General features: G+C 35.1%; 1 protein-coding gene across 1 annotated transcript in view; it reads left to right on the plus strand.

Annotated features, from left to right (window-relative positions):
- The window catches only part of ADGRV1 (adhesion G protein-coupled receptor V1), a 235,298-nt gene that overhangs the window by 89,570 nt on the left and 117,736 nt on the right, over nt 1–27,992 (plus strand). Inside the window, exons 75-84 of the mRNA XM_088519599.1 lie at nt 682–1,529; nt 3,523–3,640; nt 4,473–4,644; nt 6,583–6,825; nt 8,824–9,231; nt 10,150–10,334; nt 11,491–11,740; nt 11,893–12,032; nt 13,515–13,675; nt 14,252–14,352. Coding sequence (XP_088375725.1) covers nt 682–1,529; nt 3,523–3,640; nt 4,473–4,644; nt 6,583–6,825; nt 8,824–9,231; nt 10,150–10,334; nt 11,491–11,740; nt 11,893–12,032; nt 13,515–13,675; nt 14,252–14,352 — 2,626 coding nt within the window. The remainder of the gene's footprint in view (nt 1–681; nt 1,530–3,522; nt 3,641–4,472; nt 4,645–6,582; nt 6,826–8,823; nt 9,232–10,149; nt 10,335–11,490; nt 11,741–11,892; nt 12,033–13,514; nt 13,676–14,251; nt 14,353–27,992) is intronic.

The raw sequence follows: 27,992 nt of genomic DNA on the forward strand, positions 1-27,992 counted from the left end.
GAGGAGCAGAAGACCCACGGTTTAACAGAAGCTCTTTTTCACGCAGATTAACATAGTCTTCATCTTTGTGCTTGTTTTTCCCATAAGATGGAGATAGGGCATAGGGATTATCTTTTTTTTCCTGAAATCTGGAAAAAAATGATAATCAGAAATATTTTAAGGAGGCAGTGCATTGGAATACCATTGTAAGTCTTAAAATAACATGCCTTAATTCTTTAGCTTCTTAACTAAAACTAGCTCTGGTAACATCCTTCTGGGCAGCAGTTTTCTCTCTGTGTAGAAAGTTGTTCTGTGGTTAAACCTATGTTATTCAGAATGGATGCATTAAAATTCATCTCTTTGCTTTGTGATCAGGATAGTAAGACATTGTACATTTCTCCTCCATTTTCTGAGAAATACCTTGTTTTATTTAACCTTTACTGTCCCTGATATTGATTTAGAGTGAGTTCAGCCTGTGGAGGGCTATTTGGCTTGATTATTCAAAAAGTGCTTTTTAGGGAACTTCCTTATATCTTCTCTCATACTGTTGCTTTCTCTTCCCTTTTATCACCCAAATTCTAATTTTTTTTTCATCCTTTTTCTCACAGCTATCTTGATTATTCACTGGAATTATCATTGATTGCTCATAGGAAATTATTCTTTTTGGTTGTTTCCTCACTCAACTTATATGTTCTCTTTCAGGAGAGGATTTACAATAGCTGAAATTGAGCCATTTGGGATCTTCCAGTTTGCATCTAACTCGAGATATGTTTCAGTTGAAGAAGATGTTCAGACAGTCACACTACATGTCCAAAAACTGTTCGGTTTTCAAAGTAATTTCACTAAGTTGACATATCAGACTATTCCAGGAAGTGCCAAACCACTAGAAGACTTTAGACCCATCTATAATGGAGAACTTATGTTTGCACAATTTCAGACAGATGCTCTAATAGAAATATCTATAATTGATGACACTGTTTCTGAAATGGAGGAATTATTTTTTGTTAATTTGACTGCTGCGGAAGCTTTGGGTGTCCAGCCATTGAATCCTAACTGGAGTCCGCGTCTGAATCCAGCTTTCAGTGTTGCAACAATTAATATCCTGGCAAATGATATTGTTCATGGAATACTCAGTTTGGGGCCAGAGTTTGTTTATATTGAAGAAGATGCAAAAAACAGTACCCCCAACATGGCAATACTTCATGTTAAAAGGACCCAAGGTTTTGCTGGTGATATTTCAGTAACAGTTAAAACCTTTGGTGGAATAAGTGCACAGAGTGGGATAGATTTGTATCCTTTTGAAAATGCTTATGGAAAATCAGACTTTACATGGGCAATGGAAGGAGAAGATTTTGAGGAACAGTCAGTTTCTCTGACTTTGCTGGATGGAGAAAGAGAAGGGAAAGTGTCCATCAAAATTTTGGATGATGATGAGCCTGAAGGACAGGAATTGTTTTATGTTTTCCTCTCAGATCCTGAATGTGGAGCTCAGATTGTGGAAGGAAAGGATGATTATGGATTTGCTTCTTTTGCAACAGTAGTTATTGCAGGTAGCTTTTTTTTTTCTCTCTCTCTCTCTCTCTCACCAAAAAACTAATAGTTAAGTCTGAATAAACTGATAGTAAACAACTCTAATTTTATTTGCATTTTTCATGTAAATATTGAGATTTCTTATGCACAATGGCCAGGGTATTTGATTCTCAAATCTGGTATCTTGGCTAATGCTTCTGCAGCAAACCCCACCATACTTCACTTAGCAAGGTATTTCAAAGTACACTTTGTTTGTACTCCCTCTGTGCATGCTACGCACATCCACTCTTGTCCTGTTTTACTTGATGAAGAGAAAGGCTAATCTTGAACTGTATTCCTTCATGTGTAAAGGAATTGTGTTTCCCTTAACTTGTGAATGTTGATCAGATTTTTCCATTTTCTGTTAAGAATTATGTTTGAAGATAATGTGAAGTTTTTTAAACAAGTTGGGAGTAAGAACACTCCAGTAGGTTCGGGGCTTTCATAGAACCATAGAATGCTCAGGGTTGGAAGGGACCTCTAGAGATCATCTAGCCCAACCCCCCTGCACACGCAGGGTCACCTAGAGCACGTGGCACAGGACTGCGTCCAAGCGGGTTTTGAACATCTCCAGAGAAGGAGACTCCACAACCTCTCTGGGCAGCCTGTTCCAGTGCTCTGTCACCCTCACTGTTAAGAATTTTTTCCTTAAGTTCCTGTGGAACTTTTGGTGCTTCAGTTTGTGGCCATTACCTCTAGTTCTATCGGTGGCCACCAGTGAAAAGAGGCCAGCACCATCCTCCTCACTGCCACCCTTGAGGTACTTATAGACACTGATCAGGTCCCCTCTCAGCCTTCTCTTCTCCAGGCTGAACAGGCCCAGCTCTCTCAGAAACTGTTGTTTGTTTTAAATAAAGCAACTCATATGAGAGGTCTGGCTGGACATTGTGTATAAGCAGGCACTTTGAGCAATTCAGAATAGATTTTAAGAATCATATTCTGATCTTGGCTGAGTGTATGCAACAACTGGAATTACATATGCAAGAACAAACAGTTTAAATTGTACGTTCCATTGATAGGCACAGTCATTAGAGTTCAGCATGCAAATAACCCAGTGCCAGCAGATGCAGTTTAGCTGAAGAGTTGCATGTGTCAGTGCAGGCTGGAATTTGAACTTGTACAAATCCCATAGGAGTGTGTTAAAATGTATATTAACATGGATTTGTGCTTCAGGTAAAATGAATACAGAAAATAAGATCCGGAGACAGCACTGGCAAAGGAGAAGGGCAAAGCATGCATCTGGTTTAAACATATAGTTAGAAAGATATTTCAGGTTAAATATTTGTCCATGCACAGAAGCAAACATGCAGGTTGTTTTTTCTGTGTATATATATTGACATTTAAACATGCACAGAGTCTGAGCTAGATTCTCCTCCCAAATGTACAGGTAAGCTGGCATAAGCTATACGGAAAAATTGGAATTTAATGGGAGACTATGAAGGCATTAGTGTTCCTTAATGAGTCCTGTTTTATTATTTTATTTGTGATAGCTTTTGTTTTATTATTAATACTCCCTTGCTATTTATGTTCTTGTGCAAGCAGTGCAGTATTTCCAGCTCCCTAGTTTTGTCCACTGAATTAAGGATGCAGGAGAAAACCTGAACTACTGCTCTGGGAAAATGAAAATCCTGAAATCAAGGGACACAAAATTCAGTCATTTTGCTGAATCTTGTGGAAGGCGCAGGGTTATTTACATAGGTGCTGCCAGAATTCTCAGGATTATTTATTTTACCAGTTAAAATTTAAAGTTGTACCAACATTAATGTTCTAGATTAATATGGAGAGCAAATGAAGAGCTGCATTGTTAAGAGGTTTTTTTTTTCCTATTCTTTGGAAATGTTCCCTGCTGGTATTTTGCAACATGCTTCAGATAACTTTCCTCTTTTTAAAGCAGTTTTCTACATGAAAAAGAATACAGTTTAGTCCCAACTTAGTTTTCTTGCGAATTACTTTCATGGACTATTTCCTGTATAGGAAACGATCTGCAGAATGGCATTTTGGGGTTCATTCCAGAAGTGCAAAGTGGACTTGTTCTTGATGAAGACTCACAAAACAGAGAGGTGCAGCTGATTGTCACAAGGCAACCAAACAGGTGCTGGCAAAAACCAATAAAAGTGCTGTCCCCTTGTGCTGTAATGTGCTATGTTGAATCAACACAACTGTTAGTGGAAAACGTTCATCATATAATTTTATAATAAATTGCACATTTCAACTGCTTTAAAAATTACCTAGAATTTGGCATACTTAAGTTGTAAATGTGGATAGGTTTGTCACTGTGCTTTTGCTAAACAGAAACAGGAAAAACAATTATTTTCCAGCTTATACCATGGTGCAGGAAACGTGAGAGTAACTTTCCTGTTACTTAATGCTAAGTGTTTACTTCTCTAAAGGTGCGGGTAAATGCAAAATCTTGTTTACTAAGTGTCAGCATTATGTTTGTGTCTTTCATGTAGATAATTTGCTTTTCCTAATTAACATGTGTGTACTTTGCATCTTTATATGTATTCTGAAAAATTATACTCAAGTACTCTAAGTTAATTTCAAACTTACAGGGAAGTATGGCTTTCCAAGTAAATGTTTCCCTTTATATAAAGGAAAGCTCTTGGGCACACACCTCACTTTCAGGCTGCAGTGACTCTTATTTTGCTGATCTCATATTTTTTGAAACAAAAGTTGAAAAGCCAATTGGTCTGGGTGCCCCAAATTGCTTGATTTTTATCGCTGTGTTACATTTTTTGTAACCCAGTAAGGTTTTAGAGGAAGTAATTTAAATCAAAAGAAAGAAATTTTCTTCTGAAATCAGTTTCTTCCCTAGTGATAAGTTTTGAATATTAATGAAAACAGATGCGACTCTAGTGTGTATCTTTCCTAAAGAAAGAGCTGTTTCCTGCAGTAATATGTATATTGTTTTGATTTGCTTGTAGGGCTTTTGAAGATGTGAAGATATTTTGGCGTGTGACCTTTAATGAAACTTCAGTTGTCCTTCTTAAGGATGGCATAAACTTGGAGAAGGAACTTGTGTCTGTGCTAGGATCCACCACCTGTTTGGCAGGTCAAACACTGTGCAACATCTCTATTGAAATACAACCTGATAATGTAAGTAATTTTTGCTCTTAATGTTCAGTACTGTGATCTTGGATGGCAATATATTGAGATGGAAAATAATCTCTCATCTAGAGAAACTGTGATAGGGTAGAGTTTGAAAATGGTAATGTGGCATCTGCCTTTTTTTTTTTTTTTTTTTCAAACACTGGCTTTTTTTTAAGGGTTGTAAACTCCTCCATTTTGCTGGCCTCCATTGTGACCAGTAAAAATTCAGGAAAGTGATAAGGGATGAATTTGCATTTTTCCTACCACAATCCAGGAAGTAATGCAAGGTGTTGGAAGTAGTGATTAGAAAGTGCATTCTCATAGCTGAATGGGGAAGCCATTCTCAGAGTCAATGAATAAAATATATGGACTGTAGTAGGGCATTGGCTGCCTTGCCGAGTAAATTGGGGTTTTGAACCTGGTTAGTCTAAGTAATTGTATCATTATTTAATGACAGCAGAAAAGGCAGAGATGTGCAGTTGAGCCACGTATAGAATGAGCATATGCAGTTCTAACAGGTGCTAATGGAAAGCTCAGGTTCCCTATGGCATTCCAGTAAATCTGGTCCTGACATCAGTCTGTCGAGATTATTTCATTTAAAGAATTACTTAAGAACACTTTCCTCAAAACAAACCAATTAAAAATACATGCTTTTTAACCCTCCCAAATATTTCTTAACTCTCCTTCCAGTTAAGCATGGTTTATACTATATTTATTAGTAACAAATACCTTCTGAAATAGTGAGGTGATAGATGCACTCAAATATTTTACATTTTTATAGTATGGAATATTCTAGATTTTGAAGGTTTTGACTTAGTCGGCTGTACTGATTTAGCTAAAAGTTGAACCTTGTTTTCCTAAAAGTTACAGTATAGTTTCCAAAAATCCGAAATGAAAACAAAATGGTATATTTACTAATTAAAAATGTGTGTGATACATTTTTTTTTTTGCTGTAATGCAATGTTCTTATGCAGAGCCATTTTTTTCTTTTTTTTCCTCCCCCCTTTTTTTTTTTTTAAGCTTCCTGCTTTGTGAGTACATATAATTGGTACAATGAATATATATCCAGATGAATTCTGGAAGTAAGCTCAATGACCAGATATCTGTTCTTAAACATAGTAGTCAATAGACTGGTATTTATACTGTAGGTACAAAATCAAAGATTAGGTCCCATGTCATATTGAACTTTGACTGCTGACTTATTTTCAGTCAACAGTTGAGCTTTAACACTGTAGAATTCTTTGATATGCCAACACTAAAATTCAATCAGCTGTATTTCCGGACACATAGAAATTTTCTATTAATCTTAAATCTTTGAAGATCTGACCGATAATGTATGTAGATTTATTTAGCATTCAGACTAGATTTTAGATTTAGTTAAGCATTCAGACCTTCTGAGTTTTTCTTACATTACTGTAAATAATAAAGTTGTATCTTTTTTTTTTTCCAAAACTTTGCATGCGTTACATGAGCTGTTGACTCATTACAGTCAGTATTAATTGCAGTTTCAAATTTGCATACATTTATGTGCATTTCTTCCCTTGGTATCTGCCTATATGCCTTTTCTGTAAGACAAAAAGAAAGTGAGTGGACAAAATTTTCAAAAATGTACACCTGTGTAACTCCATCACCTGGAAAACTGAGTTTTTAAATTTTTACTCTCATGTCCAGTGGGAAACATACAGCCACAATATATGTGGTATAGAAATAGCTATTTTGTTCGAATAAAGTGAGATCACATGTGAAAACATATAACATTTCTCTATTGTGAATGACTCAGTGCTGCAAAACTAACCTTTTAGAATATACTTTATTGTGCTTATCAAACCTCTCAAGAAGAATGATAGTACAAATAATTCATTGTGCTTATAGAATAACGTACAATTTCTTAAAGCTGGAAATAATGAACCTTATAATGATATTAAAATCCCATCTCATTTACAGGTACCTGAATTTGAAATGCATTTTTTGGTTGAGCTCTATGCAGTAAGTGCAGGAGCTGTGTTGAACAGCAGTGCCAAATTTGCGCTTATAACAGTCCTTGAGAGTGATGCTCCTTATGGTTTAGTGTATTTTGCTGTGGGATCTCGTTTTGCTGTGGCTCACAAGAAGGCTACGTTAATCAGTTTGCAAGTGCTCAGAGATTCTAGTATGTCAGCAACCACAATGGTCAGCTACAGCACGCAGGTAAGATTGACACATTATTAGATAATTCTTTATTCTCTAAATAGCAAATGTGACTGCCATTAGCATTTTTTAGGAAACAGTCAAACATTCACTGGGCCCAAGGAATCTAGCTTTTTAATTTTCCTGTTATTAAAAAGATGTAACTTTCATTGCATTGTCGAGGATGAATTGTTCTCAGTACCTTCAAAGCCTCAAAGACTGTGCTGAGTCATGCTGTTCTGATACTATTCTGAGACAACTCACCCTCAAGAATTAGATTCCATCACACTTGATGTGTTAGATTACAGGTTTATTTATACACAGAGCACATTCGGGAAAAGAGTATTTTCATCAAATTTTATTCCATGTTCTGCAAGTGCCAATCTTGAAAATATATTGTGATTCACACTCTCATAGGGCCAACTGGATTATATCATTCCTATTTATTTTTGGAATGTGTATGATAGTAGCACTAGACTGTTCTGTTTTATCTCTAAATGAGTGCTGCATTAGCAGATGATGAGCATTCCCCTGTAGTAGAAATGGTACAGCTGCAGAAACTTCATTCCTTTCATTTTCTTAAAGTTGCATCTCTAAAATCAAGGCATATGGCTAGAAGAATTTCTCTACATTTCTCACTGTGGTGATATAGTATATGTAGCTTAGCTTGATTTACACTGAGCATGCTGGATTTTACACCAATTGGCATTATTATGAGGGAGTCTTTCATCCTTCTTTTTAATACAAGACTTTGTATGCTATTACTCCACTGCATGTGCATATATTTTAAAGAGACATGGAATAATTTGGTGTTTACAAGGGTTTATTATACAGTAGCTTGCCAGTGTTTTGGTTAGATTTTGTGCGAAAAGTTTTCATGTTCTTTCCAACCAAGAGAGATGTGGTCATTATAATTTAGCTGTTAAACACACAAAGATTTGCCACTGTTCAGTGTTTGCTTAGGGTAAAATACAAATAGCAGTTCCTTTGCCATTTGTATTTCATGTAGACTACAACCAACCCTGCTTTGTACAATTTTAGGTGTTGAGTACTAAAGTACATGAGAGAAGAAAGGTCATGGCAGGCAGTAGTGAGTAGTGGTGAGGTGCTTACTGGCAACAGATGTTTATCTCACTCCTACAAAGGGATGTTTTTAAAAAAATATTCTTGTCACTAATACTTATATTATCACTTATTTCCCTATTCCCTAATTCTCAGTTGGAAGAGAGAAACAAAAGGAAGCTTCTGCCTGGAATTGGCATGGATTACATGAACATGCTCTAAAGCAAATATGAACAGACATATCCCATACTGATAAGCAGTGTTCTCCTGAGAACTCAAAACATGTTACTTATTCCAAATAAATGAAATTTAAATGCCTTTACTAATAAAAGCTACAAGGTTCAAAGGTGGTTTTTCACCAATAAAAAATCCTTACTTTTGACAGTAACAGATGTCCTGAAACTTAGTGGAGAGTTAGTATATAATCTGTGCTTGTTAAATAAGTGGATAGTATTCCAAAAATCATGCATTTAAATATTAGCCCAGAGCCTTAGTTTCCACTTATGGTGTCTGACAAAGTTATGGTATCTGACAAAAAAGAGCAAGAGTGTGAAGAATGAAACAGTATCTGCAAATCCTATGGAAGGTAAAAATAGTGATACTGTGCAGGAAGATGAGGCCATATAGCATTGCTAGTTAAGTTCATCTGTCTGCCTGGCATGTGTATTCTATAGTGTTTGCTTTGCCTTCGGTCCTAAATGGGATGATTCTTGTTTCAGCTTGTTTGTGCTGGGACCTAAAATATCCTGAGCTGATATTGGTTTGGGCACAGATTTAAGAACCCTTTCCTTGACTTTTTGTTTATTTTTCACTTATCTGAAATGCCTATCTATTCCTTTAGTTGAAGGATTTTGTGCTGTGGATAAACTTATTTCAGTCCCTCTGCAGTTTTTGCATCTGTTTTTGAGCAATCATAATTATTTTAAAGTTACCTAAACTCTTTTGGTTTGCTTTAAGGAGCTACAAAAACCTGAACCTATTGGCCGGACCTTCGTATCTCCAGCTGTTGCAGGACAAGATTTTATCAGATCCGAAGGTTTTTTGACTTTTGAACGTGGTCAGAAAAATGCTTTGCTGGAGGTGACCCTGACTCCGGAGGCAGGATCCTTAAATCCATTTCCTAAACGTTTCCAGGTTGTGCTTTCTAATCCCACAGGCGGTGCCAGAGTAGATGATGCATATGCTATTGCTAACATCACCATTGTCTCAGATTTGGACTCCTTGCCAGTCTGGGGACTTGTTGATCAACTACATCAGCCACTTGATGACAGTATTTTAAACAGAGTCCTTCAGAAGTTGAACGTGAAAGTAGCTACAGAAACCACAGAAGAGCAACTTACTGCTGTGTTGTATATAATAGATAAGGTAAACCGTTTGGGGCTCCTTCTTGAATGACCAATGGCTTTTAGAAGTATGTAATAACACTTTTATCTGTGACAAGATCAAGATTAGAATCCACAGCAGTGACCCTGGGACACTGACTGCAAATGTAAAAATTAGAAATTGCAAAATCCCACAGTTGAGGGAGAATATCAGCCACTAGGTTACAATAATGACAAAAAAGTAAAAATCAAGTAGAAAGGTTAAAAAGAGCAGTCAGTATTAATTTTGCAATTGTACCTATAGCACAATATTTTCTGCTGTTTCACCTTCATTTAAGCCATACCCTCAGAGAACTATTTGTGGTTTCTTGGTTCCCAGTCCACGTGTGTTTTGATCTTAGCCCTGTTTGCTCACGTCTTCAACAGTTGGCTGCAGTCACCACACAGCAAACTGTGCTCTAACCAGGCCTGCAACTTTGTCCTGCAGTCCATTCGTTACTGGTTGTTGCCACTTTGAAATGGAAAAATAAATAAAGTCAAATCAGAATTTTTTGGAGGGATTCAATAATCCCTGATTTATGAATGAGTGAAAAATACCACATGATTTCTTTAATAATGAAATCCCTATTAGTAAGCATATCTTTAGGTAATTTTAATAATTTGTGCCTTGGTCTTGGCAGTAGTTATTGGAAGGTGGGAAAATGTCTGAAACTTTCAGAATTGAAGTTCAGCTAAAACTAAAAATGTTAGCAGAGTGTTCAACATGAGGAAATTTTTTAAGCAGCCTTCTTAATGTATTGAAAAAATATATGATTATATATTAAAGTTATTGATATTAATTTTAAAATGGAAAATAGGAAAATAATAAAAGAGTTCACTTAGTGATTTATGGGAATTAAATAATATTTTTCTACTTGGTTCTGTGCATAAAATGCTATTTCACTTAATTTCTTCATATTAGGTAACAGATGTAGGTGAAAAGTGGCTGCTTGCTGATAAAAGTAGAAGTCTCTTCTACGAGATACTTTGTGCTCTGGCTAGCCCTAAACGCAAAGACACACGAGGGTATAGTCTCCTTGCTGAGGTGACTGAGAAATTTGCTTTTTCCCTGTTGACTGGGAAAAAGTGTGGATCACCAGGGGAAAAGTAAGTAAACTTGAATTTATAGTATGTTGTGGGACTATATGGCAAAATTTGGAATTAGTAATAATTTAAGTGAAATATTTTTAAAAAGGACTTGTCTATTGTTTAGTGTGTTGCATACATGAAAATGTGTTGCATTCTGTGGTAATCTTACAAAGCACTGTAAAGGCATGATGAGCTGATGTCTGGTGTGCTGATATGGGATGGGTATTGAGTAAGAGGAAATTTTAGACCTGTTCTTTCACCTTTAGCTCAAATATTGTATGGAAAATGATGTCTTATTTTGACTGAAAAAATAAAATGAAACTATGTTCTAACACTTACGTCAGAATAGATAAACCAAAATTGCTACTGGCATTTTTAACTCTGGCTGTCTCCAATTACTTGGCTTTGTGTTCTTGGCTTTGCTCCATAAATTTTGCTCACCGTGTCTTTTTTACACGTATCTCAAAATTGTTAGTTTTATCCACAAGCGTATAGCACCTGTGGTAAAGCTAATAGTTGACTATCAAAACAGATGGCTTTCTTGTATGAGACAGAGGCTCTTAAATAACAGATTTCTCCCACTGTAATCCTATTAAACAACTGCATATTTGAATTCAGAAAAAAAGTTTTTTTTTTTTTGAGGATATAGGCATAATCTAGATTTTTATCTTCTATTAGAGAGGTATGTTTTCTTTCCATTTCTTAAATTTTACGGAGTATAAAGCCTTTCTCAGTATGTACTGCCATAAATACCAACATTGTCCAGAATCATATGTCCAGAAATTGCAAGTGCTGACTTTTTTACCCCCATTTCTTTGTAACATCTACTGGGTCAAAGAGTGAAAGCTCAATCATCCATTTAAATGCATCTCTCCCTTGTAGGTCCATCTCTGTATCAAGTTATAAAGATCAGTATTGTGAAAGCCTGGTTTACCAAGGAGGGACTTTGGTAGCAGATCATAACTACGCAAAGCTTGGAGGGGAAATAGAGAATCTAAAATATATAATTCAGCCCCTGTTCTTTTCACAGGCACTGAAGCTATCTATATGAAATACCATCAAGCCTAAACATGATGAAGGAACAAAGTATTACTTGCAAATATGTTTTAAGAGTCACTCTGTGACATAAAGCTCTGTTTCACTTACCAGCCCTATTGTTTTTCTGTTTCAATAGAGGTAAAAATATCCTTGACAGCTGCCCGTACATTGCAATAATGGCTCACAACTGGTATCCTCAGCAAATCAATGGACACAAATTTGATGGAAAAGATGGGGATTTTATTCATGTACCTGAGCATTTATTAGAGGTCTCTGTTGTGTTGTCTCCTCCTCGAGATGAGAACTGCGAATCTGTACAATTCACTGAATACAGCAGCCAGCAGTGGTTTCTTACTGGTGATAAAGAACTTGCCCTAAGGAACAAGGTTTGAAAATAGTGAAATTTATTTTTGTACCACACTAGTTTGATTTAAATATTGAGCAAAGCATCTTTAATACATTTAAAATAATTTGAACAGTTTTGTTTGTGTTTCTGACTAAAATTAAGCACTGTCTACTGAACTTTAATATGTTACAGATTTTTTCTATGAGTTTGAAGGGTCAGAGTTCACGCCCTTTGAAAGACAACAATGAAGTCATTTACCGAATTTATGCTACGGGAAGTCGGATTGTCCCACAAAAGTCTCTATGTCTCCTTTGGAATCAAGCTGCAGAAAGGTATTTCATAAATCTGTTTAGTTTTTCAGCTTCTGTAATAAACTTGTATATCTGCCGTAGATTTGATAGCTATGATTAGATCATCTGCCATTATAAAATTGTTTTCATTTCGCATTTATGGCTTTTTGCTAATTCCTCTGGCCTTCGCACTAACACATAGAGCTTTTCATGCAACAAAATATGTAACTATTCCAGATTAGAAATGTATAAAATGACTTCTATTCTTAACTTTTTTCACCCAAATATCTAATTTAGATTATTTATTGATGCATTAGGCAAAGCTGAAAAGCAATAAATATCAGAATTGCTTTACTGTTTTAATATTAATGATTCTGTGTTCTTTGCAGTGTGTACCAGGCAAGGGTTCAAATTCATTCTTACAAAACTAAAAATTTAAATCCACGTATCTGGTGTTGTTTCAAGTCACAGACTTGAATTGTGCCTAATTTGCTAGCACCATTCTTTTCTTTGATTCTGGGAAAGACACTATGTAAGTGAACAAAAGACAACCTTTGCAGAGCCAGACCAGCAATATAAGTAGGCCAGTATCCTATCTCCAGCAGTGGCTACTTGTACTCTTACCAGCCATGGCACTCAGTGTATGATCTTGAATGACCCGGTACTTGATTAGGCTGTGTCTTTACTTTTTACGCCACATAGGTTTGTGAATTCAGAAAGATTTATGCTCTATATCTTGGTGAGATCTTGTTAGTTTAGATATCATTTCTTTCAACTGGTCAGATTATGTCAATCTGTCCTCAAAAGGGAGAGGAAGCAGAATTTACCTGAAGACTCTCATTATCATTGGGTGATAGCATACACTTAGTTTCTAACTAAAACATGCTTTAATATCTCATCCATAGTATGCCCTTTCCAAATCAATTCAGCAGTACTGAAACCAAATAAAACATGAATGTTAGGTTAAAAATAACAAATACCGACATGAAATGTTCTCCCTAGTGGGATATATAATTCTCCAGGGTAAATGACAGACTACTAATAAAGTCAGACAGCCTCATTTTTGTTGCAAAAGTTTTTTTAAAAAAGTAAAGTCACAGATATTTTTACTGAAAGAAAATCATCTTTATTATATATTCATAAATTTCTAATCATTAGTCAAAACAGTACTAATTCATTTAAATATCCATAAATTTTGATGTCTGCACCTAAGAGATATCAAAATACCATGTTTACATGCTATTTTAGAAAACTTGGCATTTCCAAGTGAGAACCACAGCTTTCAAGCTTGCTTATCATTTGAATTGCACAAGTATTTTCCATCCAGTGTTTGCTAGATGTATATAATTTGTTTTGGCAAGTCTGTAAATATTCCGATGTTGCCTTCTTTTTTTTGTTTTTGGCCTTGTAAAAAGGAGATAGAACATTCAGACTTTCTTCTCTTGCACTTACTTTCTTTTTCTGTTTATCATTTGCCCCAGGATAAAAGACAACTTCATCTTCTTGCTGTTCTCGTTGTTGTAGGTGGTTACCTGACAGTGGATACTGCAAAGTGGTCGATGACACGTCAGACTATGTGGAATGCTCTTGTTCTCACATGTCCATTTATGCAGTTTATGCCCAGACAGACAATTTGTCATCATACAATGAAGCTTTTTTCTCTTCTGGATTCATCTGCATTTCAGGCCAGTTGACACAAGATTTTTTTTTCTTTTTTTTTTTTTTTTTTTTTGGTGAAAAAGAGCTTGTGTTCAGTAAGATTGAGTGTTAGAATTGATGACAGTATTTTTAATTGGAGACATACTAATTAACTTCATCTTAGCAACAAGGAGTTGCACTTGGCTTGAATAAGTTTCCCACTGCAGAAAGAAGTCCTGCAGTGAAATCTGTTTCGTTTGTTTTTTTTTGTGATGTTTACTTGAAGCACACAAAAGAGAAATACAGCAATTCATTTTTGGAGAGAACTGTAAAATCCTAAATCCACCCTTGTCTCTAGCAGAGATATAGTGCTCCTCATGAACTAATCGTTTAGGCATTGTTCTTGCAATATTTTAAGATAAGCATGTTTTGTATTATACAATGAACTCTGAATCCTATGAATTTCTTAACACAGATTTTAGTGGTTAGTTATGAGTGAACTAAAGCAAACATGTTTTCATGTAGGTTCATCTCTTTACAGATCCACTTTAGAAGGGGTTAATTGTCTTTATTATCTGGCATAGAATACGGTTTAAATTTCCCTTTTTTTTATTCTCATGTAGGTTTCACTTTGGCTATTATTTCCCACCTTTTCTGTACCAGATGTGCAATGTTTGCAGCTAAACTTCTCACACACATGATGGTTGCTTGCTTGGGTACTCAGGTAAGGAAGAAAAAAAAAGGCTGCCATTATATGTTTGTGTATATATATGTATGTTTGTGTGTATGAAAGTATACCTATGTTCCAATGTTTGAAGAGTATACATATAATTGGATAATTATCATACCATTAAATGTTTTGGATTTTTGCTAACTGATTACTGGAGTATGACAGGAATAACTTAAGAGAGTTGATTTAGCTTGAGAATTTATTACATAAAGGTCAGTGCTTTTTAATTTCTAAATGTAAAATGAAAATGTTAGTACTTAGCATTTTTATCAGGCATGTTGAAGCAGTAGTAGACGTTGGGTTCATAAGTAATAAATCTCACCCATTTTACAGCATGAAGGAAGCTGCTGTATTCTTATGTTACATTTAGGATAACGTACATAGACATGAAGAAAGAAGGTTGAAAAATTCTGTGCTTTAAGATCACAACATTCAGGAAGGTTTCAATGAATGATTAAGGTATCTCTCAAATAATGATGCTAGAGAGAAAACATGTTGTTATGAATTTTGCTTTATAAAAGAACTAGCACTATCTGTTTTGGTATGCACACTTATGTTTTTAACAGAAAAATAATCCATAGGATTTTCCTCTGCATTGTTGTTAGATATGTACTTGAGTACTTTTTCTCCTACACCTGCGCTGGATCTTTGGTTTTTTTTGCTTTTTTTCCCCTCTCTCTACCTGTGCACTATTTATTATTATCTGTAGGTGGCAGTCAAGTCTTTACAACACATAGCTGAGAAACTTGCTTTTTCAGGACTGTGTCTACTCTGTGGTTGTATGCAGCAATTCATAGATTCTGATTGTAATGGTGAATTCTCAAAATCTTACCTTCCCTTTGTTCTTCTCTGTTCTTCTTCCAGTAATAATGGAGAATTTGTAAAGTATTCAGGAATAGACTTTGGTAAATTTAGTGTACCAAGTTTTGCTGAATCTCATTGAAAAGACATAAAAGGCTAGAGCTTTCTAAACATTTTTCTTTCTGATATTTACTTGAAGTATCTTGATCTCCAAAAGATATTATTTCTTGAGCCTTTAGTTTGTTCTATTGTTTTTGTTTCAACAGCATGCTTTTTTATTCAGCTTCATGCAGCAATCACCTAAAAGGCAAGAAACAAACAAACAAACAAGAACAGCAACAAAAAAACCACCAGGCTGAGATCTGGGGCTTCAGAGTAAATTTTGTTGGATTTATTTATTTGACAAAGTAACTTACAATATGAACTCATTTCACAATGCCTTAGTATATTCATTTGATTCGATAATATGCTCCTTTAAAACAAACAAGCAAACAATAACAACAAAAACAATAAAGTAGCATCTTTTATTAGGGATTATTGCTTACAGCTCCTCTGTATTTTCCTGGGCATTCCCAGGCAGAGGCAGAAATATGTGAAGATGAACTGCATAGGTAGTTTGTGCTCTTGCCACAGCAAAGTTCACTGTGCATGTGTAGGCCTTTCTGCAGCACGTTCCCTAAATCCTATCTGTCTGGAAGGCCCGTAGCTTGTACATGGCAAACGTGAACATGTGATAAGTCTTCCCTTTTCTTTTGTTGTGTATACACTGTTTAATTGCTCTGTATGTGGGCAGTAGCCAGTTCTCTGGGTTACTGGAGCATCTACAGTCTGATTACAGCAGTAGCTGTGTGCAAATGGCTTTCAGTTCTGGTCTGCAACATGAGATCCCATGAGTCTAACATTTTCGGGGAAAAAAAATATATATGGGAAAAACTTGGAGCTCTACCTTTGTCAAACAAATATTTGCAAATATTTGCTAATTTAACAAGTCTGCAAGCTTCAGTAGCACTTAGCATCATCATTTAGCTGGTCTGTAATACTTACCAAGCCAGATTTGTCCCACCATTTTCTTTGACAGAAATGCATGAGATGCACTTACTGTGTTCAACTGCCTGAAAGCTGTGAATTATTCACTCTGAGAAGAAATATAAATATGTATGGCGGTTATATGATTTTTAAGAAGAAAATATGCAAAAAATCATATTTAGAAAAAAAAGTTTATTTAGAATTAAAACATGTTTATTTAGAAGTGACTCGAAAAAGTCTTAAGAAATGTTTAACTTTTAAGAACTAAATTTCTAAGAACTAATTTGGTAGAATTGTTTTATCATTTGGATTTGTTCAGATTTGAAGAGGGTGGACAGTGTAATTCTGCCAGAAATACCTTAAATTTTAAGGATGTGATGAAATTTCTTAAGAGTTGATGCAAGAATCAGTTCTGAAAGACCTTGGCAATGAGGAGTTACACGGGAGCAATGCATAAATGGATGAAACTTGTCAATTGTAAGTGAGTAGGAAGAGAAAGGATAGTGTATAAAAGAGGATGGGAAGCAGAAAGGTGGAACAACTGTGAGGGAAGCCAGACTTCAGTCTTAGAATAACAAATACTGTCCTATACTACTTGCAGTGAGGCTGAGAGAAATACCCTTGAACTGTATTTCTCTGATTTTTAACCCTTCTCTTCCAAACTAAGGAATTTTTCAGTTTCCCCATTGAATAATTAAAACCAAAAAGAAATTGTTGGAAATATCTGGATAAAAAGAGTTTGAAAGACTATTCTTGAATGCAATGGGTAGGGTGATATCACCACTGGAACAGCTGGTACTAAAGCATGATTCTGTGTCAACCTCTCTCTAGACCGTAAAGATAAACTTTCAGGCAGTTCAATCCTACTTTGTGTTAAGCCTGTGCTTTTTAGAGCTATCCGATTATAAATAGTAGTTAAAGGGCAGTTTCTGACCACTGAGCTTCACTAAACTTCATGTCCACATGAAATATGAAATTCTTCTTTTGTTAGAGAGGAAGCAGGAAATACTTTTATCTATTCTGTACTGTGTGGTTAGAGCTCATTTGCCCAGTGTGGGGGAGTTTACTTTATGAAGCCTACTTATCCTTGAGACTCAGGATTCCCCCTTTCATTTTCTTGCTGTAACCTGATAGGAATAAACCTTGCCAAATGTGGAACTGATAGCTCTTCAGGAAGATAAGCGATCCATAAGGTCTGCGAGGGCATAGAGTATGCAAATGAGAACTAGATCCAGGCCATACCAGACATCATACCAAAACTGGAGCCTGTTCTGTTCATACATTTTGTCCAGTTGCTCTTAAATGTGAAATGTTTTAGTAATAAGAGGGGGGAGTAATAGATAATGGAAAGCTTTCATAATGGAAAGATTTGAGATAACAATGTCTAAAACTTATCATCTACCAAAGTAACTAATCAAATTTTCATCTACAATCTCTATTGTCTTTTACCATGGGAACTTGCACCTAACCTCTTCCTGCCAGTGACTCAACTTTGCAGATTTCATATTGAATTAGTTAATTATCTAGCTGATTGTTAGCTGGTTTCAGTCATTCCCACCAAGTCAGACCACAGTTTTAAGTTCGTGCAGCTTCTTTCAGAAGCAATTTTATCCCAGTAATAAGTGAAAGTATTTAATGAGTAGTTTATGTAAAACGCAATTGCATAGTAGAGTTACCTAAATTTACTTGATAACAGAGCAATGGAATTGATGTTCAGGAGGGCTCTGAGAGCCCATTTCTATTACATAAACTCACTACTTATGGGTCCTTAAGAACAGAATCAGATACAGCCAAGATGGAGAACTAATGAGGCGTTTGTAGTAGCAAACGTTGTCTTCGAGTGGTCGATATGATGTATGAGGTTCTTTGGAATCTGATGGTCTGATCTGAAGCACTGACACACACAGTCATCAGCATGAAATTATGCTCTTGAAGAAGGGTTGTTACTGTAAAACAACTGGCAGTTCTCTTCCCTGATCATCTAAATGTCATATGAGGAGCTAGATAGCAGTTTAGTCACAAAAATCTCTTTGCTGCATCTTTCCTATGTTTCCAGTAGTGGGCCTCAAATTTCCTCTTTAGATACTGAAGGAACGTTTAGAGACTTGGCCAAGTGAAATTCCTATGGCAGAGATGCCTGGTATAACTTCGAGGTTTTCTGCAGATATTTAGTCTTGCCTGTGTCTTGGTTTTAAGGAGCAATGCAGATGCTACAGGAGGCCTTCAGGTCTCTGTCTAGTGGAGTTGTAAAAGCGCGAGAAAGCTCTCTGTCCTTGCCTTGTAAGAGAAAAGGGGAAGAAGAGCTCTAGCTGGCATGGCTTTCATCATCTAGGTGATGAAACCTTTAAGAACAAAATTTGAGATACTCTTGTGATTTTAATTTTATTTTACATTTTCTATCAACCAACACATAATTTTAACCTTTAGTGATAACATATCACTATTCCAACAGCAGAAACAGCAAGTTTCTGCTTTTACTGTTCATAAGGATAATGTTACTTTACTTCCCTTGTTAACTTTTCTGATGTTGAGTCAAGATGTAGTGTTAGTGCACAAGCTGTTAGTATCTTCTTATAAATTATCTCCCACCATTTGCCAAAACCCAGATATATGAGCAATACTATAGCATATGTTAGAAAGCTACTACATTATCTCACACCTCCTGTCCTCCTTGCAAACAGTCAAGTGTTCTCTTTATCACTTTAAAGCATAACTATATGAGATTTCTATCAGCTAATGCCTTCCAGCTCTTTTCATCTTTTTTCATTACACAGTATTTTTTTTTTTAACATCACAGACATTTGGGGACCACACACAGAGTGGAAAAGAGAGCAGCACTCTTAGGGGTCCTAAACCTGTTCATCTCTTCCCACCTATATTTTAGCATGAAGCAGGGTGTGTTGTTTTTTGTCTACTTCATACTATTTTCCACTCTTCATATTTTCTGCCCACTTTATTCCCCCTCCCTTTCTTTTGTCCACTCATGTTTGCTTGTCAACTGTAACAAAAATACAGATAACTATGGGTATCTTCTCCTAATCAGCAGATCTTTCATTGCTCACTTCCCTACTAAAGACTTTCCTTAGCCCTGTCACATAGGAGAGATTATCAGCAGTTGCTACTATCCTTAAATTCTGTGCCTAGCAGCCCTTGTGCAGTGCTAATCTGAAGTTCGGCGAACTGATGTAAACATTAGCTCTTTTTTTAATATAAAAAAGAAGAAAAAACAGACTTTCTTGAGACTTAGTGCCTGAAAAATTCATTTACAGTTATTTAAAATTATACTAACTATTGAAATGTTTTAGTTTTGCTCCACTAACACTTCTTCCTTTGTTTCAATTCTGTGCTTGCTTCCGTGTTCAAGAATATGTACACTATTTTTTTTTTTAATTTTTGTTTGAATTTTTGACATTTTATCATGAGTCTGATTCTTCATATCTTACAGACAACTAATGTCTATACATAGTAGATTAACAAATTCTATTCAAAACTTGGAAGTGGAGTGGATTATTTCCTAGATATAAATGAAGCTAGAATCTGCTCATGCCAGATTCACAGGACAAGTACAATTTTAAGTAAGTCATACATGTCCAGTTTGCATTTGAAAATAATCAAATGAGATGTTCATAAATACTAACTTACCCATGGTTGCAGTTAATTGTGGTACATTTGTGTAAGTTTTAGTAGTTTAATCAGCAGTTGGATTTTTTCTCTGTTGTTGCATAGAAAATGCAATGATAAAAGTTTGAAAAGGACTTTGTATGGGTTTTTAAGAATCACATAAAGAGCTTATCCCGGAATTAATGACAATGATGTGTAAGAGGACCTTACATAACAAAATAATGAAGTATATGTCTAAATCCTGTGGCCTACTCCAAAACTTTGCACAAAGCAGCTCAAATCAATTGGGATGCTATTTTGGTGGGAAGCTTTTCGTTAAAAACACATAGTGGATCATTTTTTGGTCTTTTTTTTTTTTTTGCTAAAATAATAGATAGGCCCAACTCAAAGATTATGGACCACCATGCCTGGTAGATTTGGCGGTTTTATTCTGGGCTAGGAAGGTTTCATTCTTTCATCCTCACTGTAGTTTTTCACTTAATTAGACGAGATAGTAGTGCAACTTCTCAATATTCACAATCAAGACTATAGAATGATCTTATATATTATGTCTTTTATATATATATATGTATATATATATGTGTATATATATATAAAACTATAGTTTTCAAATAAGAAAGAAAATTTTGAACCTTAAAAGAGGCTCATAACTGCTGCTATTTGTTACTTCAGAAATATTTTAAAATATTTGTAATTAAATATTGTACTTGTTTAAATTTTACTTGACTATAATCTTTGATCTAGATAGAGTACTTGAATTAGAAACAGTAATATCAATGTTTTCAAAAGATCACCACAGTTGATAAGACTGAGCTCTGCAAGAAAAACTCTCCTCACATTTAAAATTCTGTGCAACTGATGCAGATCCTTGCTCTTTCTTACCTTTGAGCAGAGTTTTCTGTAGATGAGTGTTTGTTTCTGTGTTCTCAAATCTTCATCTTAAGGATTGCCAAGTCATTAACTAATTGTAATACATAGAGCACTACCCATGACCTGAGAAAGGTTAAAGTGATGTTCATTTATTAATCTTTATGTTTTGCATAAATATAAAGATTTTATTGGCACCTATATTTCATGCAAACAATACATAGCATTAATACTTTGCAGCTCGTTTCTTTTAACTGAGTCCAGACATAATGGCAACTAATCACTTTGGGATAGTTATTAGCTTATGTGTCTGAATTTCCCAACTTTGTTTTCTAGAAGACTGTACTGGATACTATAGTTCGATAACTTCAGACTACCTTCTTAAAGCCATTTGTAAATTTTGTTTCACTGAAAAGAAATGGAATTGAAGCAAGTTCCAAAGTTGAATGATTTGATGTTCATTGTATGATGAATAAGTCTAAAGTGTTAGCTCTTCAGCCACGTTGGGTGTTATAAAAGCCAGTGAAAAGCCAGAAGGCACTTTTGGCTTCTTATACCTATATGAATTTTTGCCTCTCTATTATACTTTTGATTATTTATTTAAAGGAATTTTGAATTTAGCTCTGAGGCTTCTGGCATTTAGTTTGTAAGCTCTCTTTGTGCCATGTTTGTATGCTCAGTGATGCAAAAAAGGCAAAATTGAAGAGGATCCTCATCTTAATTACATTAATTGGTCACTGCTGGCATAGCAAACATATGTTAAGGCATTGTTACCGTCTCTTTAGAAACAGAGTGGATTTTTTTTCTTTTTTTCCCCACAAACACAAATGACTAATCTCATTGAAATCCAGTGACAGTAGTGATTGCAGCAGACCACCTTAGCTTGCTCTGGCTAAGAGTGTTAGGGTCACTTGGAACTTCCACTAAACCTGAGGAATACTTTCCTTTTTGGTTGCCTGAATGATTTTCTATCAGATACCTAACGAACTTAAAGTTCGTCCTGGTTGAGAAACCTAGAATTTATGCATTGAAAAATAATGAAATGTAGTAAGAGATCTTTATTAGGATAACTGTTCATAGTTCTCAGAGTTTTTAAGATTATGCTGCAGCATGTGACACATCCACATGCCCAGGGCTGTGCTAATTTTAACAGCACTTGCTAGTGTTTTGGGGTGTTAGGTTTATTTGTCATCTTTATCCTCAGATCATTCACATCTGGAGGCTGAGACCCAGTGAATATTGCTTTGTAGATCAAAGCAGACTGCCCAAAGAAATATATTGTTCTTTCCTTCAGCCTTTCACAATAGAAGTGTACTTAAATTTTCACTACAGGATCTGCTGAGACACGCACCTGCTAGAAATGAGCCTGATAAATGTCAGATTCCAGTGGACACTCTGTTTATCAAAGGGAAAAGATATGATTGACTTTTGTAACTTCTGAAATTCCTGATGCATTTTTACTTTCAAAATGTTTCGATATTCTACAGGATAATGCAATAGGATTTAATGTAATAGGATTTTAAATAGGATTTAGCATATAATAAGATAGGAACATGTTCTCTTTTCAACATGACCTACCTAATTAAACTTTAAGTATAGTTTAAAAGAGTTGAATACCTTTTTAAAAAACAAATAGCAGTTATTGTGAGCTTTTATTTTTCAGTTTTCTATTGCCAATTTAATTAGCTCATAGATCACTTCTTGCTTCATTAATTTATATAGTTTTACATTACTCATGATCCTTAAAATATGCTAAATACTATAAAAGTAAATTTGAAGGCAAGATCATACCCAAGGAATTTATACTATAAAGTATTCACAAGACTTTTAGCTTCTGCAGACTCCTTTTCTGCTTGAAGCTTCCATTGAATGTGAGGATATTAGCCTTTAAGGAATATTTAATTTTTTTAAGTTGCTGAGGGTTGTTGATTGAAACATGTAGTGGACAACTTATTTGGAAGTCGTCATTTGCCGTGAATGGTGAAAATGCAAGGGCTGTACCTTCACTTAGCACTTTCATATTCCTCCACAATTTAATCTTAAATTAGCTACAAGAAGTTTGTGATGTTGTCCTAATACGCACTGAATGATTTTGGATGCTAAATAATCCTAGACAGCTCCATAACTCAGACTATATGGTGTATCACATAACTGGAGTCTAGCACTTGGGGAACACCAGACTACACAAAGCTAACATTTTGTAAAACTTCATTTGACACCATTCTTATTTTTGTGCTACTTTACAGGGAAAGAGATTAAGAAGTTGTAGCTATAGTAGCTTATTTTCAATATATTTCAAACTTCATGCTTGCCAAACCTTAAGTATTTTTGTTATATTTCTTTTACACAAGGGAAGCAAAGCATGATTTTTAAATAGGAATTCAGTTCTGCAGAGTAAAAGAAATGGGTTAAATCTTTACAGTTTTCTCTTCAGCATTTCTAATCGGGAAAAAAGGGGGTGGGATATGTTTGTGACTTGGGCTTGACATTATGCTTTCTAGTATTGTTTCACTCCTGCTTGCCAAGATTTTTCTCTAAGCAACATACTCATTTTCATCACATCAAAGAAACAAATTCATGAGGTTAAAAGTGGTCCCTTATTTAAAAATTGCAATTTTTTATGCATTAAATCTAGTACATTGTTAATCATCACATACTTACTAATACAGTGGATTTTCTTAGGATAGACTAATATAGATGGATTAAGTATAAATGGTTTGATACCATGGTTGAACATCGTTTTTAATAAGGCCAGTGCTTCCAGATTGAGGTTGGAAGAGCTTTACATAATAGCTGCCTGTGACAGACCATTCAGAAAAATGAAGTATCATATATGAAATTAGTTATATGTATTAGTCATCTCAGACTGTAAGTTTGACATTTTTTTCTTCTTCTTCTCTCCTCACTGTTGAATCTTTCCCCCACCTATGGAGCTGAATTGTTACGAGCATCCATCCAGCTGTACACTCATGCAACCGCATATTTGCCCTCTGGTTCTTAATCAAAACCCAGTATAATAATAGCAATTGCTATGCCCTCAGATTATAAAGAATTTCCAGAAGTAATTTTGTCATGAAGTTCTGTATTTAGTTTGGAATTATTAGGCTGCTAAGAACTTCAGTACTTTTAAATCTGGTAATAATATGCCGTAGGCAGTGCAATTTCTGGGTATATTTGTAATGACTTTTTAAGAAATTTAATTCCAATCTTAATTCTGTTACTAAGATCTGATTTGGCAATATTTAGTCAGATAGTGTAAAATAATGTTTACTCTGACTGACTGCATAGTTACAGTAGTACGCTAACAATATGTGCTGCCTCAATTTGTTTGGTGTTAAAAATGTTTTGTGAATGAGGAGTTAATAGAGGAAGTACTAGATCAGTGGGATTTAAAATCAAAGCCATTTTATCTGAAGCCTGTTTCAGTTTACAGGTGTTTGCTCAAAAGAGTGATATGAGTTTGGATTGGGTCAATGTGTTTTCTCTTCTATACATGATAATATTCCCCATATGACCTCGGAATGGTAAATATTCTAAAACTTTCTTTCTTGAACTATAAAAAGCTTATCCATTAGTGCTGGTAAGCCATTCTAGATGATATTACAGAGCTTGGTTGGACTGCATGGAATTTTTCATGTTCTTTTCCAGAAAAGTTTTTTTGTTTCATTGATCAAAACCTGCATGGTCAGAGAAATGCTGGGAGAATGTATTCCTAGTAGTAGACATATGATACAGGTTAAAGAGGAAGTGCTCTCATAATTTAGATATTTGGCAAGTTTGAAAGTAGATTAAAAATGTAGAAAAAAGTTGTGCAGATTTGCTTTATTATTTGAAAATTTCTTTATTGTTTTTGCAACTGATTTCTCCATACTCAGAGAGGCTGAAATTTCTTCTTCCTCCCTAAGCCCAGTGCAAGGGCCAATTTTTTGTTTATTTTAAGGTTTTTTTTTTTCTTTTGTTATTCTTTTTTCTTCTTTGCTTTGGCAAACTTTCTTCTGTTTGTATAAGTCATGGATGTAGCATTTTCTGATTCTCAACCCACTATAGGAATGGGGAACTTTTTCCCCTTGGTGTGGTAAGGATCTCTTAATTTCAGCCTATTATGTTGTCGTTTTTGCAGCTGTTCTGGTGCTTCTGTACAACATGATGAAACCACTTACTCCGTATTGTTTTCTTAACTTTCTGTGGTTTTGCTGATCTTTTTCTAATAAGGAATCTTCCAATTGAAAATTCTTCTATCAAATACTTGTTAGGTCCAGTACTGTAACATTTGGGATGATTTCAGCAGAGCTATACAGTGTGTCTGCCATGATATAAATTCACTGGTCATTAATATATGCCCAGTTGCTTCCTGTATCTTCTATCACAGAACCACAGTGGTTAGAGGGGACCTCTGGAGGTCTACTTTACCTCCCTCCTCAAAGCTCTCAGGGCAAATGAGAGAATCTACAAAGAGCAGTGTTTCATTGCATTCTGTTCAAACAAGTAAATACTGGAGGTGACTAGTTTTAAGTGTGCTTCTAATGTTTATGGATGGAAATGAGGCTCATCTGAAGTTCAGAGTGGTATTTGGAGAGTTCTTTCTTGGACTCAGAGTGTCTCGAGTTGTCAAAAGCTTTCCACTGAAATGAATAACGTTTAAAAAGTGCTTCAAATACTTTTGATAATTTGATCATTTATTTTTCCAAATACTATGTTTAGTGATTACACTTGGTGGTGTGAATTAACCCTGCAGGTTAATAGGACTGCCTCAGACTTTTAGAAAACATCCCTATTTGGTTAATCTCAAATATTTTCAGGATAGGTATTATACTGTATGATATATTATTCTGAGCAATGCAGAGAAAAGATACAACCTGAATTATTTTAACTTCTGAGATAAGCATTTCTAACTTTAAAATTTCATGTAACATAAAAACATACATAGGTACTAAATGCCTTAACTTTTTCATATTTCTTACCAAGTTGTTTTTAAGTAAATAACCCATCGGCATTTTCTTGCACTTTCTAGTGTGAGCCAACTTGAATAACTGTGTATATATCTGTTTGGCTGTCTGTGTGTAAATGCTCACACACATCGTCGCTAGTTCCCAATGAAGACAAGCACTGAAGTACTGCATTAGGACAGGTTTTCCTGTAGAGCAGGTTTGACTTAAAATAGGAATGTTGCAGATCTCTCATGGGATCTATTTGTGAGATTGCTGGTCTAATTTCCACTGATCCTTTAGAAGCCAAATCTTCACCTTCATTTTCTTATCTGTTTCGCTTTCAAGTGATCTCTATGTATCTGATTGCCTACTTCTTTCAAGCTTAACTTTGAGTGAAAATAGTAATGTAGATCAAGCAGTATAGTTTAAAATTAATTCCTGTTAATGGTATCCTGCTTTCTGTGAAATAAGGATGCATTTGATATTTAGGTAATATTCCCCTAGTAGTTAGGTGGCTCATCTGCATCAAACTTCTGTAAGGTTCTTTTATTTTACATAAAAAATAAGCAAACAAAAAGCACTGTATCATACTGCAGGAAAAATAGACCCTTTGTTTAAAAAGAAAAGCTTCTGAAAGCAAACAAACAAAAAAGAAAATATCATGTGCTTTACACATTGTGCAGAAGTTATTTATAGGGTCAAGAATAACAAGTGAAATACAAGTACAGGAGAATACAAGTATTTGATAAATACAAGTACAGGAGAATGGAGACTTCTGTTAAAATAGGCCTCTGTCCTGAGGTAAAGGGGAAGTAAAATCCAAACCATGTTGTGAGAAATTAAAAAATAAGGAAGCAATCCAGTCCCACAGGCAATCAGTTCTGTTTGATTTGCACCTTGCTTCAGTTAATGTGCAACTGCCACATTGCAGCTGATACCTGGTAGTGCTGAAGTCCTGAGAGTCCATCTTTTTTTCACATTCTACATCAATAATTGATCAAAGACCAACATGCATGTTTTGCATGCTTTTGTTATGAACAACAAATGAAGTTATTAGCATGGTTATTAATTAATAACACATACTGGTCTGTTCTTGTAGGTTTTTTTATAGCCTTCTGCTTAGGCCTGTTCCAGATTTTTTTGTTCTTTTTCTTTCAGCCTAGATTTTTCAGTGCTTGTTTTATTGCAGTTATATCTTTTAGTTGTGAATACTGAATTATTCTGTGTGTGTAAGCTGCTGCAGACTGAAATATGAGTTGAGAACAAAATTAATTTTCCCATAATTAGATAAAAAGATCATTACCAATGAAAATATATATCTTATAATTTTAGACTAACAAAGAATAACCAGTATTAGCCTAGGCTTTCTTCCCGCTATTTCCAGGTATGTTTGTTAGATAAAGATACAGCCTCGTGTGATTTGTCAAGATGTCATACATTTTTTAACTTTCCAAGTTAAAGAAAAGTTGGCTGTTCCAAGTGATTTACAGACTCTTCACGAAGGTTGACTTGAGTTCAGCAAAGGCCTAACCTGCCCGTGCTCCTTTCATGTGGTGAGGGAGAGTCCACCTCAGGATGAGAGCAGGCAAATTAGGCTCCCGCTTTGAACTACTTTGTGTGGAAGTCTGTTGCTTTTTCTTGTCTGTGGAGATGTTATGTTCTGTAGTTAAATTTAGTCATTGGGAGCAAGTTTCTACACTTGAGTGATGTCTTTTTTTTTTTTGTGATGCGAGTATCAAAGTAAAGCACAACCTAATTAATATTTAATGCGTCAAAGTTTTATGTGGCTTATTTCCATCAGCACCAGTTGCAAAGTTGTCTGACTGAAAGAACAAGTATTTCACTTTTTAATATATCATTCAGAAGATCAGTGAGAAAGATAAGGTATCTTCTACAATATTTTAAAAGTAAAGCTGTGTAGACCACTATAGAAAAGGCAACTTGATTACATGTTTATTTTTGCTTGGTTATATAAGCAATCAAAGTTCAACTGTACTTCTTCTTAAGCAGAAGGTGCAAAGATTTTTGATCAATAATATAAATCCAGTCTTAGAAGATGCTGGAGAGAATAGCAAAATTGAAATTTCATATGCCAAGGAATTTCTCTCATAAAAGATTTGTTACTAGACTTATTGGAAGTTACTAGTTTGGGAGGTGGACTCAATGGGTGTTGATGCATGTGCATTTTAGTTGTCCAGTGTTTCATCATTGTCGTGATTTCATCTCTTGAGAAATGCCAATATAGAAATATTATGAATTTAGAAATATTTCCCATTTAGCTATAGTCTTATTTTTTTATGAAATACATATGTTCTTAAACTATAATTTTGTTTAAAAAAATCAGATTGCTTACAATAAAATTAATTTTGTTGGTTGATTGCATGAAATAGT

This window comes from Tinamus guttatus, unplaced genomic scaffold (genome assembly GCF_059628265.1).
Source record: "Tinamus guttatus ecotype Peru unplaced genomic scaffold, ASM5962826v1 Tinamus_guttatus_pri_ptg000062l, whole genome shotgun sequence".
NCBI lineage: Eukaryota > Metazoa > Chordata > Aves > Tinamiformes > Tinamidae > Tinamus > Tinamus guttatus.